Raw genomic sequence first — 18,741 nt, 5'->3', positions numbered from 1 at the left:
CTGTGGAAAGAACTGAAAACTGCTGTTCACAAACGCTCTCCATCCAACCTCACTGAGCTCGAGCTGTTTTGCAAGGAGGAATGGGCAAAAATGTCAGTCTCTCGATGTGCAAAACTGATAGAGACATACCCCAAGCGACTTACAGCTGTAATCGCAGCAAAAGGTGGCGCTACAAAGTATTAACTTAAGGGGGCTGAATAATTTTACACGCCCAATCTTTCAGTTTTTTATTTGTAATTTTTTTTTGAAATATCCAATAAATTTTGTTCCACTTCATGATTGTGTCCCACTTGTTGTTGATTCTTCACAAAAAAATTACAGTTTTATATCTTTATGTTTGAAGCCTGAAATGTGGCAAAAGGTCGAAAAGTTCAAGGGGGCCGAATACTTTCGAAAGGCACTGTATCTAACAAATTACACAACATATACCCAATACACACATCGAAGTACGAATGAATTAAGACTATATACGTATGTCCGAGCAATTTTTTTAATTACTTAATTAATACATTTTTATTTTAGAGAGGACTGGATTAAGATACAGTAGAATAGTATAAAATACAGCACATACATATGAGATGAGTAATGCAAAATATATACACATCATTAAGTGAAAGAGATACCGTAGAACAGTATAGAAAACAGTATATACATATGAGATGAATAATGCCAGATATGTAAACATTATTAAAGTGACTAGTGTTCCATTCCTTAAAGTGGCCAGTGATTTCTAGTCTATGCCTATAGGCAGCAGCCTCTAATGTGCTAGTGATGGGTGTTTAACAGTCTGATGGCCTTGAGATAGAAGCTGTTTTTCAGTCTCTCGGTCCCTGCTTTGATGCACCTGTACTGACCTTGCCTTCTGGATGATAGCGGGGTGAACAGGCAGTGGCTCAGGTGGTTGTTATCCTTGATGATCTTTTTGACCTTCCTGTGACATCGGGTGCTGTAGGTGTCCTGGAGGGCGGGTCGTTTGCCCCCGGTAATGCGTTGGGCAGACCGCACCACCCTTGCGGTTGTGGGTGGTGATACAGCCCGACAGGATGCTCTCAGTTGTGCATCTGTAAAAGTTTGTGAGGGTTTTGGGTGACAAGCCAAATTTCTTCAGCCTCCTGAGATTTAAGAGGCTCTGTTAAGCCTTCTTCACCACACTGTCTGTGTGGGTGGTCTATTTCAGTTTGTCAGTGATGTGTACGCCAAGGAACTTGAAGCTTTCCACCTTCTCCACTGCGGTCCCATCGATGTAGATAGGGGGGTGCACCCTCTGCTGTTTCCTGAAGTTCACAATCATCTCCTTTGTTTTGTTGATGTTGAGTGAGCGGTTGTTTTCCAGGCACCACACTCCCAGAGCTCTCACCTCCTCCTTGTAGGCTGTCTCGTCATCATTGGTAATTAAGCCTACTACTGTGTGTCATCTGCAAAGTTGATGATTGAGTTGGAGGCGTGCTTGGCCACACAACCATGGGTGAACAGAGAGTACAGGAGGGGGCTGAGCACACACCCTTGTGGGGCCCCAGTGTTGAGGATCAACGGAGTGGAGGTAATGTTTCCTACCTTCAACACCTGGGGGCATCCCATCAGAAAGTCCAGGACACAGTTGCACAGGGCGGGGTTCAGACCCATGGCCTCAAGCTTAATGATGAGCTTGGAGGGTAGTATGGTGTTGAATGCTGAGCTATAGTCAATAAACAACATTTTTTACATAGGTATTCCTCTTGTCCAGATGGGATAGGGCAGTGTGCAGAGTGATGGCAATTGCATTGTCTGTGGATCTCTTGGGGCGGTAAGCAAATTCAAGTGGGTCTAGGGTGGCAGGTAAGGTGGAGGTGATATGATCCTTGACTAGTCTCTCAAAGCACTTCATGATGACAAAGGGGAGTGCTACGGGGCGATAGTAATTAAGTTCAGTTACCTTGGCCTTCTTGCGTACAGGAACAATGGGGGCCATCTTGAAGCATGTGGGGACAGCAGACTGGGATAGGGAGAGATTGAATATGCCCATAAATACACCAGCCAGCTGGTCTTCGCATGCTCTTAGGACACGGCTAGGGATGCCGTCTGGGCATTACATTTCACAACAGAGTTCACAATACATTAAGTGTGTGCCTCAAGCCACTACTATACTACCACATATCTACAACACAAAATCCAACTGTACCTGTGTTTATAGCGCGTACGTTTGCGTGTGTCTGTGCATGTGTGTGCGTCCCTTCACAGTCCCCACTGTTCCATAAGGAGTATTTTTATCCGTTTAAATCTGATTTTACTGCTTGTATGAGTTACTTAATGTGGAATAGAGTTCCATGTAGTCATGGCTCTATGTAGTACTGTGCGGCCCTCAAATAGTGTGTTCTGGACTGTGAAGAGACCTCTGGTGGCATGTCTTGTGGGGTATGCATGTCTGAGCTGTGTGTGAGTAGTTTAAACAGACTACTCTGTGCATTCAATATGTCAATACATCTTACAAATACAAGTATTGATGAAGTCAACCGCTCCTCTACATTTAAGGGCAAGCAATGCTGCCCTGTTCTTGGCCAATTGTAATTTTCCTAAGTCCCTCTTTGTGGCAGTATCCAGGTGCGACAAAGCTAGAGCCTGTAGGACCTGCCTTGACGATAGTGTTGTTAAGAAGGCAGAGCAGCACTTTTTATGGACAGACCTCTCCCCATCTTAGCTACTGTTGTATTAGTACAGTATGTTTTGACCATGACAGTTTACAATCCAGGGTTACTCCAAGCAATTTAGTTTCCTCAACTTGCTCAATTTCCACATTATTCATTACAATATTTAGTTGAGATACAGGGTTTAGTGAATGATTTGTCCCAAATACAAAGCTTTTAGTTTTTTAAATATTTAGTACTAACTTATTTATTGCCACCCATTCTGAAACTGATTGCAGCTCTTTAAGTGTTGCAGTGATTTCACTTGCTGTGGTAGCTGACATGTATAGTGTTGAGTAATCAGCAAACATAGACACACAGGCTTTACTCATTAGTAAAGTGTCACGTCCTGACCAGTATAAGAGGTTATTGGTTATTGTAGTTTGGTCAGGACGTGGCAGGGGGTGTTTGTTTTATGTGGTTCGGGATTTGTTGGGATATGTCCTTATATAAGAGGGGTGTTTGTTTTATGTGTTCCGGGGTTTTGGGGTATTGTTTTGGTTTTGTATTTCTATGTTTTCTATGTTGTGTATTTCTTTGTTGGCCTGGTATGGCTCTCAATCAGGAACAGCTGTACATCGTTGTTGCTGATTGGGAGTCATACTTAGGTAGCCCTTTTTTTTACTTGTGTTTTGTGGGAAGTTGTTTTTGCACTGCTGTGTTTAGCCTGTAATACTGTGCGTTTGTTCGTTCGTTTTCTTGTTTTGTTTTGTAAGTGTTCTAATAAAAGTTAAAATGAGCACTCAACCCGCTGCGCCATGGTCTACTATATACGACGACCGTTACATAAAGATTGAAAAAAATTTGGGGCCTAGACCGTTGCCCTGGGGAATGCCTGACACTACCTGGATTATGTTGGAGATGCTTTCATTGAAGAACACCCTTCGTGTTCTGTTAGACAGGTAACGCTCTAGCCACAATGTAGCAGGGGTTGCAAAGCCATAACACATACGTTTTTCCAGCAGCAGATTATGATCGATAATGTCAAAAGCTGAACTGAATTCTAAAAATGCAGCTCCCACAATCTTTTTATTAATTTCTCTCAGCCAATCATCAGTCATTTGTGTAAGTGCTGTTTAAGTTGAATGCCCTTCCATACAAGCGTACTGAAAATCTGTTGTTCATTTGTTTACTGTGAAATAGCATTGTATCTAGTCAAACAATGTTTTTCCAAAAGTTTACTAAGGGTTGGTAACAGGCTGATTGGTCGGCTTCTTGGGTAGTGGAATGACTTTGGCTTCCCTCCAGACCTGAGGGCACACACTTTCCTGTAGGCTTAGATTGAAGATGTGGCAATATCGTGTGCTATCATCCTCAGTCATTTCCATCCAAGTTGTCAGATCCAGGTGGCTTGTCATTGTTGCTAGACAACAATATATATTTTGGTCAGTTATGCATGGATGTATATATGTTCAGAATGTGTTGTTGGCATGTCATGCCTAAATTAGCTAATCTGGCCAATGATAGAGCCGAGATCACCATTTTGCCAAAAATGCAATTTAAGGTACTCCAAAACGTTTATCTGTCCTTCTTTATATAATTTATCTTTGTTTCATAGTGCAGGTAGTAACTGGAATAAGCAATTTCATAAACATGTCAAGTGCAGCATCTGGTTGCTCCTCATATCACACCACAATATTCTTCACCACAATATCTTCAACATAGGAATCACTACAAAACGTATTGTATGACCTCTTATACACTAAATTAGGCCCAGCCTTTGGAACTTTTCCTAAATATGGCTACTACAGTCATGGCCAAAAGTTTTGAGAATGACACAAATATTAATTTTCACAAGGTCTGCTGCCTCAGTGTTTTTAGATATTTTTGTCAGATGTTAACTATGGAATACTGAAGAATAATTACAAGCATTTCATACGTGTCAAAGGCTTTTATTGACAATTACATGAAGTTGATGCAAAGAGTCCATATTTGCAGTGATGACCCTTCTTTTTCAAGACCTCTGCAATCCACACTGGCATGCTGTCAATTAACTTCTGGGCCACATCCTGATTGATGGCAGCCCATTCTTGCATAATCAATGTTTGGAGTTTGTCAGAATTTGTGGGGTTTTGTTTGTCCCCCGCCTCTTGAGGATTGACCACAAGTTCTCAATGGGATTAATGTCTGGGGAGTTTCCTGGCCATGGACCCAAAATATCGATGTTTTGTTCCCCAAGCCACTTAGTTATCACTTTTGCCTTATGGCAAGGTGCTCCATCATGCTGGAAAAGGCATTGTTCGTCACCAAACTGTTCCTGGATGGTTGGGAGAAGTTGCTCTCGGAAGGATGTGTTGGTACCATTCTTTATTCATGGCTGTGTTCTTAGGCAAAATTGTGAGTGAGCCCACTCCCTTGGCTGAGAAGCAACCCCACACATGAATGGTCTCAGGATGCTTTACTGTTGGCATGACACAGGACTGATGGTAGAGCTCACCTTGTCTTCTCCTTTTCCGGATGCCCCAAACAATTGGAAAGGGGATTTATTAGAGAGACTGACTTTACCCCAGTCCTCAGCAGTCCAATCCCTGTACCTTTTGCAGAATATCAGTCTGTCCCTGATGTTTTTCCTAGAGAGAAGTGGTTTCTTTGCTACCCTTCTTGACACCAGGCCATCCTCCAAAAGTCTTCGCCTCACTGTGCGTGCAGATGCACTCACACATGCCTGCTGCCATTCCTGAGCAAGCTCTGTACTGGTGATGCCCCAATCCCGCAGCTGAATCAACTTTAGGAGATGGTTCTGGCGCTTGCTGGACTTTCTTGGGCGCCCTGAAGCCTTCTTCACAACAATTGAACCGCTATCCTTGAAGTTCTTGATGATCCGATAAATGGTTGATTTAGGTGCAATCATACTGGCAGCAATATCCTTGCCTGTGAAACCCTTTTTGTGCATGGCAATGATGACGGCACGTGTTTCCTTGCAGGTAACCATGGATGACAGAGGAAGAACAATGATTCCAAGCACCACCCTCCTTTTGTAGCTTCCAGTCTGTTATTTGAATCAGAGTGATCTCCAGCCTTGTCCTCGTCAACACTCACACCTGTGTTAAAGAGAGAATCCCTGACATGATGTCAGCTGGTCCTTTTGTGGCAGGGCTGAAATGCAGTGGAAATGTTTTTGGGGGATTCAGTTCATTTGTATGGCAAAGACGGACTTTGCAATTAATTGCAATTCATCTGATCACTCTTCATAACATTCTGGTATATGCAAATTGCCATCATACAAACTGAGGCAGCAGACTTTGTGAAAATTTATATTTGTGTCATTCTCAAAACTTTTGGCCATGACTGTATATTATGATCACTACATCCGATGGATTTGGATGCTTCTTTAGAGCAGATTTCTGCAGCATTATTAAAGAAAGATGTGATCAATACATGTGGATGATTTCATTCCTGTGCTGTTTGTAAATTACTTGATAGGTTGACTGATAACCTGAATGGCAACACCACCATTGACTCAGAGTTTTCACTTTAAAATATATGCCAAACAAAAACCATTGATTTCAAAGTTTAACAAACCATACAATTGTATGCACAAGGACTACTTTGAGCAATTTACACAAAAAAGTCACAAACACATTTACTGGAAGATGCGAAGTTTGGTAACAGAATTATGGTCAAATCTCCCTCAGTTTTTATGCAACCACTTTTTCAAAAACTACAGTATCTGCTCCAAATGAAGATTCAACGATGTCTACAGAAAGAATGGGTGTCAGCTATGACATTGCATCTTGAGTTTGAAAAAATAACATTTGGGATATTGAACTACAGTAGGTGAAGTGGATTTACATCTGGTAACGGAGTTATGGTAACAGAATTACATCATGGGTCCCTAATCTGTACTATACAGAAATGCATCATTATGAATATGAATATCATTCTCTTCATGGTGATGTATCCTGAATAGGTACACAAAGGTAGAAATATGCAATATCCATCTTTTGCACATTTGGGTATTATTCTACAGACTGGCTATTATTGTAAAGAGCTCCGCCCCCAAACAAATCCACATTTGATTTGTCCGAACCAGACCAAATCTGAAACAATCATAGATGCCTATGTTTCACAAGTTTGGACAGCACAGTACAGTACTCTACTTTACTGTACTCTACCTTTCTTTACTGTACTGTACGCTACAGTACTGAACTCTACTGTGCTTTGCAAACTTGTGAAACATAGATGTCTATGATTGGTTCAAATTTTGTCTGGCCAGGGCGGACTGACCAAAGTTCAGCTACTTTTCAACGTCCATGGATGTCCGGTGTCGGTTGTTGCTCAGTAAGAGCCGGGGAAGAGAGAGACACACACACACACACACACACACACACACACACACACACACACACACACACACACACACACACACACACACACACACACACACACACACACACACACACACACACACACAGGTTTTCCAGACTGTTTTCACACTCTTGCATAAGTTTTAATCACTTATTCATTCATAAACAATCTTGATATTAGTAAACACATTAACTAATTGGTAGGTCTACCTTTACTTGTTACATCTGTGAACTTTAATTATCCTCCCTCACGAGGGAGAGAAATTATAAAATATCTGAAAGATATGTTTTGGGGTTTTTGGTAACGGAATTACAAGGCACAAGAAAATGTTTCTTAAACTTACAGAAGGCAAATCATTTCTCAGACTAAATGTAAGTATTGATATTAGTTGGCAGGGGTTTTTACTTCAACATTATTGTTTTTTGATGTATTTCTAATACCTTTTTAAGACTTTTTCTGGTAGATGTTTTCTAAGACCCCTTTTCCATCTGTTTGACCAAAATCAAAGCCTTTGCTTATTCCTAATGCCTTAATTTCTGAAACATATACTCGTAGCTTTCATTTGACACCCAATTTGACATGCTTCTGTAGACTTCACATGTTGGTGCTCATCAGTCCTTTCAGATGGAAATGCCCGGAAGCATTGCCCTACAGCAGTGGCACTGGCAAGTGACTGGCATGTTAGGTCCAGACCTGTAATATCTATAATTCAAAACACTTTCTTCAGCTATCATTTTATTTCAGAGATGTGGTTGAATACTCCCTTGCACATCTTTTGTACAGTAGATTGTTGGTCTATCTTTTCTTTTTTAGTTTCTTTGTCAAAAACAAACATTTCTGACAAAGGTTTCTTTAAAAAAAAGCAACTTCCTTGCAAAAAGGCAAGTAAACGAGAGTGGGGGAGGAGACATGTCTGTGTGTCTTCCCTTCTTTTGTGCTTGTGTGAGTGCATGTCCCTTAAAGCAACACAATGCCATGTTGCAGCTGAGCCTTCACGTGTGTGTGTGTGTGTGTGTGTGTGTGTGTGTGTGTGTGTGTGTGTGTGTGTGTGTGTGTGTGTGTGTGTGTGTGTGTGTGTGTGTGTGTGTGTGTGTGTGTGTGTGTGTGTGTGTGTGTGTGTGTGTGTGTGTGTGTGTTAGCAGGCGCACAGATGAGCACGTTAGCTCTCCTGTCTGGGTGGGCTGTCAGTAATCTGGGATTACACAATTCATTTGATGTGTTTACGGCCATTATGTAACTGCCAGGAAGAGCCCATCTTTGTGCCATGACCTCTATAAGAGGAGAGTGTGATGTGTGTTTACATAAGTTAGAGTGGTGTATTTGTGTGAGTGACGTGTTTGTGAGAGAGAGCTCCAATAGAAGGAGGCGGGTGGGGAGAGAGATTGCCCGCCCTCCTTCTGGTGCCATCTTTCTTCTCTGGGACTGTTTTCCTGACCAATATGCTAAGTAGTCACACATTAAAGACACCCCTTTGGAAGCTGAATGGTGATTGCTTTTCACGTGATGGTGATTAGGGTAATATGTTCCTTGACTTGTGATGGCAGAACCCCTTGTGAATGATCCAGAGCTATTTCAGACCTCATCAACTGCCAAAACACTAATGAGAGAGAGAGAGAGAGAGAGAGAGAGAAAATTCATCAACAGATGTGGTATCTGCTTTATGACAGAAAACCCGAACACAGAAACACAGTGGCTACATCATCTCCCCACCTCCCAGTTCTCCAGTGGGTAGCTATAGTGGCTGCAGAAACAGCATCCTATACTGTATAATAGGGGAAGTATGTTGCAGCGTGAACACACGTGACCGTGTTATGTGTTTGCAGCTCACACATGGCAGGCATAGAGATGGCCTCCACTGACACTAAACTGACACGTCCACTGCTTTCCCCTCTCTCCCTCTGTCACCCTGTTCCTCACTCTGTGTCTCTCTCTCGCTCACACATCTAGTTAACCCAGGGTGTCAGCGCCAACTGAGTTTCATTACAACAGATGCCATTCCGTACAGAAGGCCTGGAACCACTGTAGTACAATGAATATCAAGGAGAGAGGGACATTTGGTAAAGAGGTAGCTACAATACTTGGTATTATAAGGAATTGCACCCCGTAGAGTAGTCACCAACCTTTTTTGAGTCAAGATCACTTTCGGAGTCAGAATGCAAGCCGAGATCTACCGTTCCTTTTTTTTATTTTTTATTTTATTTTTTACATAAAAGCCTATGCAACATTTAACCTATTAAAAACAGTACTGTAGTAATGAGGTTTGTGCAGTAGGCTATAGGCCCAATACATTATCACTGCATATTGGCTTTGCTTGAATTGCCCTGCCAATGCATTGTTGTTCTTCTCAGACCATTTAAAATTATATTTCAACATTTGAGGTAAGCTTATATGATCACACCGGTCATAGATCAGTTGTTGTATTACTTGTGAGGCACAGCAGAGTGAGCATAAATTAAAATAATTCGCTTTTTTTATTTTACTGGGCTGACGCAGCCTGCATCTGATGGTCAGTCTCAGCAGAGGGAGAGGGCAGCAGACTGAGGGTCTGCCTCTCAACGTCAGACATATGAAATAGTTAAAAACGGGAACACGTCGCCAGCCTGGCACACAAGGCAGCTGAATCGGGTGCACCTGCCGCCAAAACCGCAAGACAAATTAAAAAAGCAGCAAGGCTTTTTTTCTTCTTTTTTTTTTACAGAAATGTTCGACTAGGAATGCGATCGACCGGTTGGTGACCACTGCCGTAGAGTGTATGTTCTTGTTTGTGAGATTATGTGAGAAAATGCATGTGTCTTAAAGATTGTAAGCTAGAGCCTGTCTGAGTGGCAAAGGTAGTTCTATAGGCAACAGAGACATTAAGCTGTGGCAATGATCATTACAGAGAACAGAGTAATAGAGCTGTGAAAAGCTGTGATACTATAAGGAGAGAAATAGAGATTCATGTCTAAGATGACAGTCGAGGGAATTATCAGCAGAGGTCCAGTTTCCTGGAGGACCAGGGATCTTTGTGATGTGTTCACCCCCACACAGAGCTCTCTGTGTGGGGGTGAACACAGCCCGGCGCCCTGGGGACATGAAAAGAGGACTGTACCTCAGACACACACACAATATGCTCGTATGCATGTATGCACACACATTCGCACACACACATGCCCTCATATGCAAACAGACACGCGCACACACAAACACACGCACACACACCACTAACGGGGACTCTGTATCACTGGGGGTCCGTCCGTCACTACCCACACGTCACAACCCACGCACAGTGGGCTTCTGGGTATGTGAGCACTGTCTCCTGTCTTCTGGTCACGCTCAGGGTACTAATCATGGCAGAAAATGTAGCCACTGTATCGTTAGATGAACACTAATGCATACACAGGACACGCTCGCTTACGAGATACAAGGCACGTGCCATACAGGCATACAGACCATGCTTACACTCTTACGAACACAAACATAATGAATGAAACAAACAAACACACACACACAGACGTGGTGTGTGAACATGCACACTGAAAAAACGCATGACTTAATCTGCATGAAAGTATGTGCAACATGTTTGTACAAAACATTCATAAAACAGTCTCCTCCTATACATACAATGTATTGCTCCGTGACCCTGTAAAGAGCATGCCTTTTCAGGAGTCAGCATTGTTTGTGGCCAGCTGGCTCAGTAAAACAATCAATCGAGGGAATATTCCATCCTGTGCCAGAGATGATTAGATTCATGCCATTAAAGTGGTGCATTACATAAACCCTCAGCCTGATGTTTGCTATCTTGTGGGCTTAGGGCCGGTACTGCGCTATGAATTAAGTGGAGTGGACGCAGTAAAACACGGGAGAGACTTGAGTCAATGAGTAGAATAGAGACTAAGTTGCCTTGTTGAACCACTGGTGTCTATCTGTAAGTGAAACACATTCTGAGCTGATTGAGCTGGGAAAACATGACTAAATTACTTAAAAATATATATGTTAATGTAGAAGATATCTGGAATTATGACTTTGCTGTTAATCTAATGGAAGGACACAGAGTAAAATGTCATAGCAACATGATCTCATACACATGCATTATGCTGTACCCAAGTGATTGGAAGATGGAGCGTTCTCTTCCTGGTCCTCCAATGTTTGGAGTGTGCCTGTTTGCTTTGTGTCTGTTCATCACTAAAACACTGGCAGAAAAGGCAAGTGTAACTACTGACTCAGTGTGCCAAACCCCAGTCAGAACACTGACCATCTCCTTAGTAATTCCCTGGTATTACTGTATTAGTGTGTTGGTGTGTGTAGTTTCTGGAGTGCTGCCATGGCTGGCTTGCCTCTGTCAGACAGGCATCTATAGAGAACCCTAAAGGATTTTCCTCTCTGTCTTAGGATGAGGATATCATATTACACAGACACACACATTTATGTACGTACTCTATCTCTATCATTATATTTTATTTTGCATCTGGGGTGTAAAAAGCAATCAATCCTAACATTGTCAAAGTGCCATCAATCCTAACATTGTCAAAGGCCAATCTTAAACATATTATAAATAATTACACACAGGCATGTGCCTTGTTTCTTGTACAGACATAGCAGTTCATTTAATTTAAGGACAGACTCAAAGTAATAAAGATGCAATGAAAAAGGGCCTAGTGAACATGGCACAGGTGCAAGCGCTTAGTAAATCTAGGCCCATGTTTGATGGATTCTAATGTAAACAAATACAATTCAATGCTTCGTTAGGCACATAAGAGTCCTGTGGGAATTCATTCTGAAAAGGACAGTACTATATGGAAACTGTATACACAGACCATTATAGTGCCTAGTCTCACCCAGCCTTGGTACGAGTGAGTGAGTAAGTGAGATTTCTCTAAGAGTAGACACTGACATGGTATCTCTATACACTTGAACAGGGAGTGTCAGAATTGCCTATGTTCCAAATACACTGACAATTCCCATAGTAAACACAGATCTGAAAGCACTAGATAGGTGAAGGCCATATGGAGAAAATACTTGCTCTCAGATTCTGCCAAATCCAGTCCTCTCAAATCTGTGGGATTTGGAGTCAGGAGTCGAGGACAGGGATTTATTAAAGTGTGTTTGGACATACTGTAGCAACTATCTCACGTAATTTCCTAAAGCTGCATGCACATCTGCCCCTCCCCACGACAGCTACCCTATCCCTCTACCCCAACCCCCAGCCCTGGCAGTACAGATTTCCCCTGATTCCTGTCAATGGATTGGACTATTCCCACAAGGACCAGTACAGAAAAAATGTATGAAAATGTATGCACTCACTACTGTAAGTTTCTCTGGATAAGAGCATCTGCTAAATTACAAAAAAAGTGGCTTGACTACAGATTCTACGCTTAGCAGCAGTCATGTTAATTCTGTGGATGTGTATCTTCCTTTTCCTTAATTGTAATGTGGAAGTTATAAATCCCTGGTGGGCATATTGTTTACTGCCTCACACCATATAATGGTCTGTATATACAGTTTCCATACAGTACTGTCCTTCTTAGAGTGAAATCCCACAGGACTATCCTGGCTGAATAAATAAATAGAAAGATGATTGGCCTCCCAGAAGGTAGGCTGACCTCTCAGAAGGTAGGCTGACCTCTCAGAAGGTAGGCTGACCTCCAACTGTTCTCCTTGGTGTGCTGACCACAAAGCTAGAGTGGATGAAGCATTTTTGGGGAATTACTGGTCCTACAGACAGTTTAACCCACAGTCAGGTGCATATAGGGAGAGAATGAGGCTGAAGGACAGCTGCCCAACAACCGGATCAACTGCGGCAGTAGTATCAGAATCTGGTCTGTGTTGTGGCCTCATACAGGGTCTATAAAACTAAGGGCTGTCTGATCTTCCTCCATACACTCACACCAGCGTGTAAGTGGATGGATTGAGTAGAAGAGTGTTTACAGGGAGGGATGGAGACCAGTTAGAGGTGTGAGAGGAAGAGAGAGTGTTCCAGGATGGATGGATGACTTGAAGTACTGTGAAGTTCTCTGCTGTGCTACTTAGGTCACATCTATGAGAGTCTGTGGTACTGTAGTTCACCCCAGACACGATGCCCACTCCATCTGCTCCACTGCTGATTAATCACATGGGTCTGATTGTGGTAGGCATCTGGAGGTGAGAGGTTTGGCTGGCGTTCAGTCTTCATCAAACCCTGTGGCCCAGCTGGTCTGCTGAGACATCCCTCTCACCCAAACATGGGTTATTTATCAGAGATGCAGAGAGGTGAATGGGGCTGGGTAGGGTGAAGATCCACAGCTGATGATGGTTGAGTGGAGCTCACTAGATCTCAGAAAATTGTTGAGTTTCTCTATATATTGGATGGTTGATAAATAAGGATAAATGTAATTTCCATAGCTATAATCTGTGCTATAATCATTACCCTGACCACTGATAATATCAGGGTTTCAGCTTAGTCCTCGACAGAGAGGCTGCTAATAGAAAGGTCATGTTGAACTCTGAACCTTGACCCCATTCAGGGTAATTACTACAGGGCTTTGTGGAGTTGTCTGTGACATGGTGACCATGGTAACAGGAACTTGGGGCAGCAGTGGGATGGGACAGATGGGGAGGAGGTCCAGGGGTGGGTTGGGTTGGTAGGCGTGTCTTTAGACATTATTGTTTCACTTTTCTCAGATATCAAAGGCTGAAAAAAAATGTGTAGAGGACAAAGGAGAGAGACCACATGAAGGGAGCATTGATAATACATTTTAATTAAGAACAGTATCGTGTTCCTCGGCAAAATGATGGCAGAATGGTTGGCTACCCTCCCCTTAACATGTTGTGAGTGTGTGATAAAGACTTTGATAAATTACTGATTTGATGGACCAGTGTGTTATTGTAAAACAAGTGCTTCCATTTATCAGACGCCAATGGGTTATAGTCACTAGCCTACATCAGAGATTGGACCTTGGTCTGCACTCTGCATAAAAGTTTCATTATGGCTATGCTGACTCGTGTCATCCGTCTCTGCCACATCACTTATACAGGCAGCCCAATTCTGGTCTTTTCCACAGATCAGCTCTTTTGCCAATAATTGGGCAAAGATCAGAAGAGGACTGCCTGTGTAAATGCAGCCTTTCTCTATCCTTCCTCCCAGTTAGACCTGCTCTCTTATCTATCTGCTCCTACCAGCCTGTGTATTTAGCTCGGGAAGGTCAATATACATTTACACAAGTGCCCAGTGCAGTATTACTGTGGCAACATCAGCCCGAACTAATTTCCTATCTATCTTTGAACATCTTTATTACCCCATAATTTATTTATAGCCTATCAGTCCTGTTGCCGTGTGGCGAGTGTAACACTGTGCATCTGTTTGCAGCATTATCAGGGATAATGCCCTTTTGCCATACAGCGATTGCACCACTAATTAATTTTAATGCAAAAAACATCCCTGTTGTTATTGTCAGCTGAGACTGGGAGACCCTAGTTTTAACACTTTGGTGAGGGCTGTAATTCACAACTAACGTGGCCATTTTTTGCATTAAACGCTCTGTGAAGTATGCAAATAAAGATGTGTATGTTAAAAAGGGCATGAGATCGAATCATGAAATATGTAATTGGTAATGTGAGGACTTAGATATGAGTGTTGGGACAGGGGCTGCATAAGGCATTTAAATGATTTGTATGCTGAGGATGTTAGAGGAGAACACTGGGTTTAAACCAGAGTCCATGTTTCAGTTTAGCACTGAAACATGACAGTTTTCTTGCACTGTACCCAATGATTTATGAAAGCTTACTTGATACGTCAATGTCCTGATTGTGGTTTTACAGACGTGTTTATGTTTTATGTACACACTTTATTTGAATACTTATGAAATGCCCATTGTTATATTTAGTAACACTTGCTTATTTTCCCTCGACTCCAACCCCATTTAATGCATTGAACGGATGTGGGTGGAGCAATGTCTACATAAGGGTGCAAGTTTTAACACTCACAAAAGCTCTGACGAAGGCCTTGAGGCTGATACGTAAAGCTTAATAAAGAGCAGTGATACTAGCAAGAGCAGTGTGTGGATTTATCATTTTTTAACATCTTATTCAATTGTTACCATGCACCTGTAACAAAGATAGCTCAGATGTGCAAATGCCTTTTGAATTTTGAAGAAGATTTTGTGTAAGGGAAGAGACACTTAGAAATACATTTATATTCAACATTTATATAAAGTTGTTTATTTTATAAGGGGACTGTGAGAATAGAATGGTATGAAGTAAAGTCATATAATATGAGAACTTGATGTTATGATGATTCCTTTCACTCTGTTGTGTTTCTCTCTATATTAACTTTCTCCTGTCTGTCTCCTCTCTCAGATCAGTAAGCAGCAGCTACAGACAGTGAAGGAGCATTTCCAGGCCTTCCTAAGTGGTGACACCCAGATAGTGGCAGACGAGGCCTTTATCAATGCAGTCCAAAGCTACTATGACGTGAGGCCCAACTCTGTGTGTTTGTGTTTTATTTTAGGTCTGTATGGGAGTATGTTTAAGTGTATGTTGTCTTTTATGTTGATTTGTATTCCGTAATGATTATCCTGCTGTTTTAAATGGTCCTCAGCGGACGGACCAGTCCGTCTGGATATTTGAGGAGATGACTCACCTTTGGTCTGGTAAATGATGTGGAACTCACAGACAGGCTGCTTCCTTCAGGCAGTCTTATTAATGTTCTCATCCTGCATCTGACAGATTCAAATGAATTGGACTTCCCAAAATAGGCCTCTGAAATATTCAGTCCAGACAGCAGCTATGTGAGGTGCTAACCTAAATTTATGGACGTCTTAGGCCCTTAGCTTTGAGTCTGACTATCCATCCCATCCAATCAGTCCACCTTCACTCTGAAATCACAGAAGGATGAGGTTCAGAACACTATTGCAAACCTTCCTAAAAGTTAGAGAAAAGGAGACAAGAAAATGTATTGAAGCGAAAAGGGGATTTACTCTGCCTGTAGAATTAATCAATGTGGCACTTTAATAAACGCAAATTAGTGAATTGAAAAAACTAAAGCCAGTTTTCCAATTGAATTAAAGCATAATGGTATTACTGTCTGAGTTCTGGATTCTTACACACTCCCCACATCCCCACCTGCTCTGGAGACTGGAGGAGAGACACCTGGGGTGCTCTTTGTTGACAGAACTCAGGGTAATGCTACTGTACGTGAAAGTGACAATGTGTAGACAACATTTCAATTCTATTTTCTATATCAGCAGTTTCTATATTTAACACTCCCATTTGTGCAGTGTTCCCTTCTTTTTGGCCCACTAAGAGCACTGCTGCTGTTGCAGAACAAGTCAAGTGTCCAAAGTTGGCTCCAGACAGAGTGGTAAATGTCTGTGTATCTGTGTGTCCATCCAGGCTCAGAGATGTGGCCTTCTGTCTTCACCCTGCGTTAGGCACTGATTGGGACAGAGAGTCTGTCACTGTGAGCCATAAGGAGGTTGCACGGTAGAGAGAGGGCCAACATCTGAATCAGGCAGCCATTTGGGTCCTTCTCTCTGTCTCTCTCTTTCTCTAACCCACAACCCTTAGCATGGAAAATTGCTTTGTGGGGATTGTGAAAAAAATATATGTGCAGATGGAATTTAACAGAGAAGCACAACAATGTCAGATTGAATTGAAACTACAATAATTTATTTCCCTCTGCACCTTCGTCATAAAGACCCAAAGACCGAGCTCCAGCAAAGCCTCAAAGAGAGAAGCAGTACTTCAGAAACCCTCTTTTGCAGCTGCGTCTTCATTTCATGTCCTTCCAGAAACAAAGACGTGTCAGCCTGCTACCAGGGCTACTGAACACAGCTGCATGGGAGAACGTCTCATAGAAAATAATGGATCATTTCCCATTCAGGAATTGAGTTAAAATGAAATTTATCCTAACCTCTCAACCACGCTGTATGCTCTTCCTCCTGTATGTTCCTCCTGCCCTGTAATGCTTAATCCACATGCTTATTAACGCCCTCTTTCTGCTCTCGACCGTGACAACAGATATTTTTGAAAAGTGACCGTGTGTGCCGGATGGTCCAGAGCGGAGGCTGCTCGGCCAGTGACTCGCGGGAGGTCTTCAAGAAGCACATTGAGAAGCGTGTCCGCAGCCTGCCCGAGATCGACGGTCTGAGTAAAGAGACGGTGCTCAGCTCCTGGATGGCCAAGTTTGACACCATCTACCGTGGAGAGGAGGACCCCAGGAAGCACCAGCAACGGATGACTGCCAGCGCAGCCTCAGAGCTCATCCTCAGTAAGGACCAGCTCTATGAGATGTTCCAGTCCATCCTGGGCATCAAGAAGTTTGAGCACCAGCTCCTCTACAACGCCTGCCAGGTGAGATAAGAGCTTCATGTCATGTCCTTTACTAGACATTTTTAAAACACTAACACTTTCCCTGGTGGTGATTTGTCAGTTTCACTCCTTTCTCCCGGTCTGATAGTTGACTTGAGCTGCAGTGTCACTCTTTCAACCCTTTAATGCTTTAACTTCAGGCTTGCTTCTCGTTAAGTTCCAATGGGTTGAAATGGTAAATGTGTGCCGTGAAAGCCTTTCAGGGTTATTAGATGAATTGTCACCTGTCACAGGAAAGCACAGCTTTCAGTGTGGAATTGAATACTCTTTGGACCTTTAACCTTCGATCCAAGCAGGAAAGAGGAATGAATACTGAAAAGAAAATATGACCATTGTGAGATGGAGAGAGAGAGTGGGTGGTGTGCAGGGCGCTATGGAAGTAGAACAATAGATGAGTGTGAGTACCAAGGTACTGTGTCACAAGGAAAGTGGGGGATGGCTGGAAGTGACTCAATACACCTGCTAACTGCAATCATATTGTAATCATAGCGAATGGAATGGATAGCTATTGATAATTGTTGAATGGAGAGGGTGGCTGAGAAGGCCGCCAGAATAATAGGGTGATGGTGGCTTTTAAAGAGGGGGTCCACATACCAGTCATACTGGGTTCAATGGAAGAAGGTGTAGTGAGCCCTTTAGCATGTCTCAAGTCATCATCAAGCCTTTTGTCTGTCCAGGATTAACCATTCAGGTGCCACACACACACACACATGATGCTGGCCATACAGTATGTGTGTAGGCCTAGCCATTATATTATTAAGACCTGTGTATCATTGTAGTCCAGGCCAGGACTGAAATAACTTTTCTGCCACTGCTTCATTCAGTAATGTGCCCCGTCCACGCTCAGGTTCCAGTGGAAACGCAGAGCCAGCCCATGAACATTAGCACTGCTATTGACTCATCCTTCGGTGGAGACATAGAAGGATGTGCTAACGATAAATCTGCACAGACCTGCTGTGTGTTCCATGGAATTAGCTCTGACATTGTGCAATTTTGTTGCGAATGGAATTGCCTACCTATTACCCCCTACTCTTTTCTTTGCCCTCTTTTCAAGAAATATGATTTCGTTTTCTTCTGCCATAGTTTAAAGACACATTTACTGTCAATATCAACACCCACTACACATTCAATCTCTGGCACACACGCGCACACACATACACACACCAGGGTTTCCGTTAGACGTCAATAGCCGGCTTTTGGCCGATAAAAACCCCAAAAGGTTGATAAATAAAACTATTGCCTGCCAAAATGACCTGTAAAAACAATAATGCTTTTTATTCATTGAATGCCAGTTGATGCAAATACATTTGACCGTCATGCCTATGAGTCTATAAGTAATTTGCATAATTTAGTGGAATTAAATTGGCCTGTGTGTATTTTCATTAGTCATCATGTATGTTTTTTATCCAACACAACTATCACACGCGCACAGATTTCTCCTGCAGCT

General features: G+C 42.5%; 1 protein-coding gene across 3 annotated transcripts in view; it reads left to right on the top strand.

Moving 5' to 3' along the window:
• Positions 1-18,741, top strand: part of cadpsa (Ca2+-dependent activator protein for secretion a) — a 153,164-nt gene that overhangs the window by 15,736 nt on the left and 118,687 nt on the right. For all 3 annotated transcript variants that reach the window (XM_014133443.3, XM_014133441.3, XM_082959316.1), the window contains exons 2-3: positions 15,282-15,395; positions 16,944-17,276. In XM_014133443.3, coding sequence (XP_013988918.2) covers positions 15,282-15,395; positions 16,944-17,276 — 447 coding nt within the window. The remainder of the gene's footprint in view (positions 1-15,281; positions 15,396-16,943; positions 17,277-18,741) is intronic.

Source organism: Salmo salar, chromosome 12 (assembly GCF_965601325.2).
Source record: "Salmo salar chromosome 12, fSalSal1, whole genome shotgun sequence".
Classification (NCBI taxonomy): Eukaryota; Metazoa; Chordata; class Actinopteri; order Salmoniformes; family Salmonidae; genus Salmo; species Salmo salar.
The sequence above is the reverse complement of the archived record's forward strand: the minus strand, read 5'-3'. Positions and strand labels throughout refer to the sequence as shown.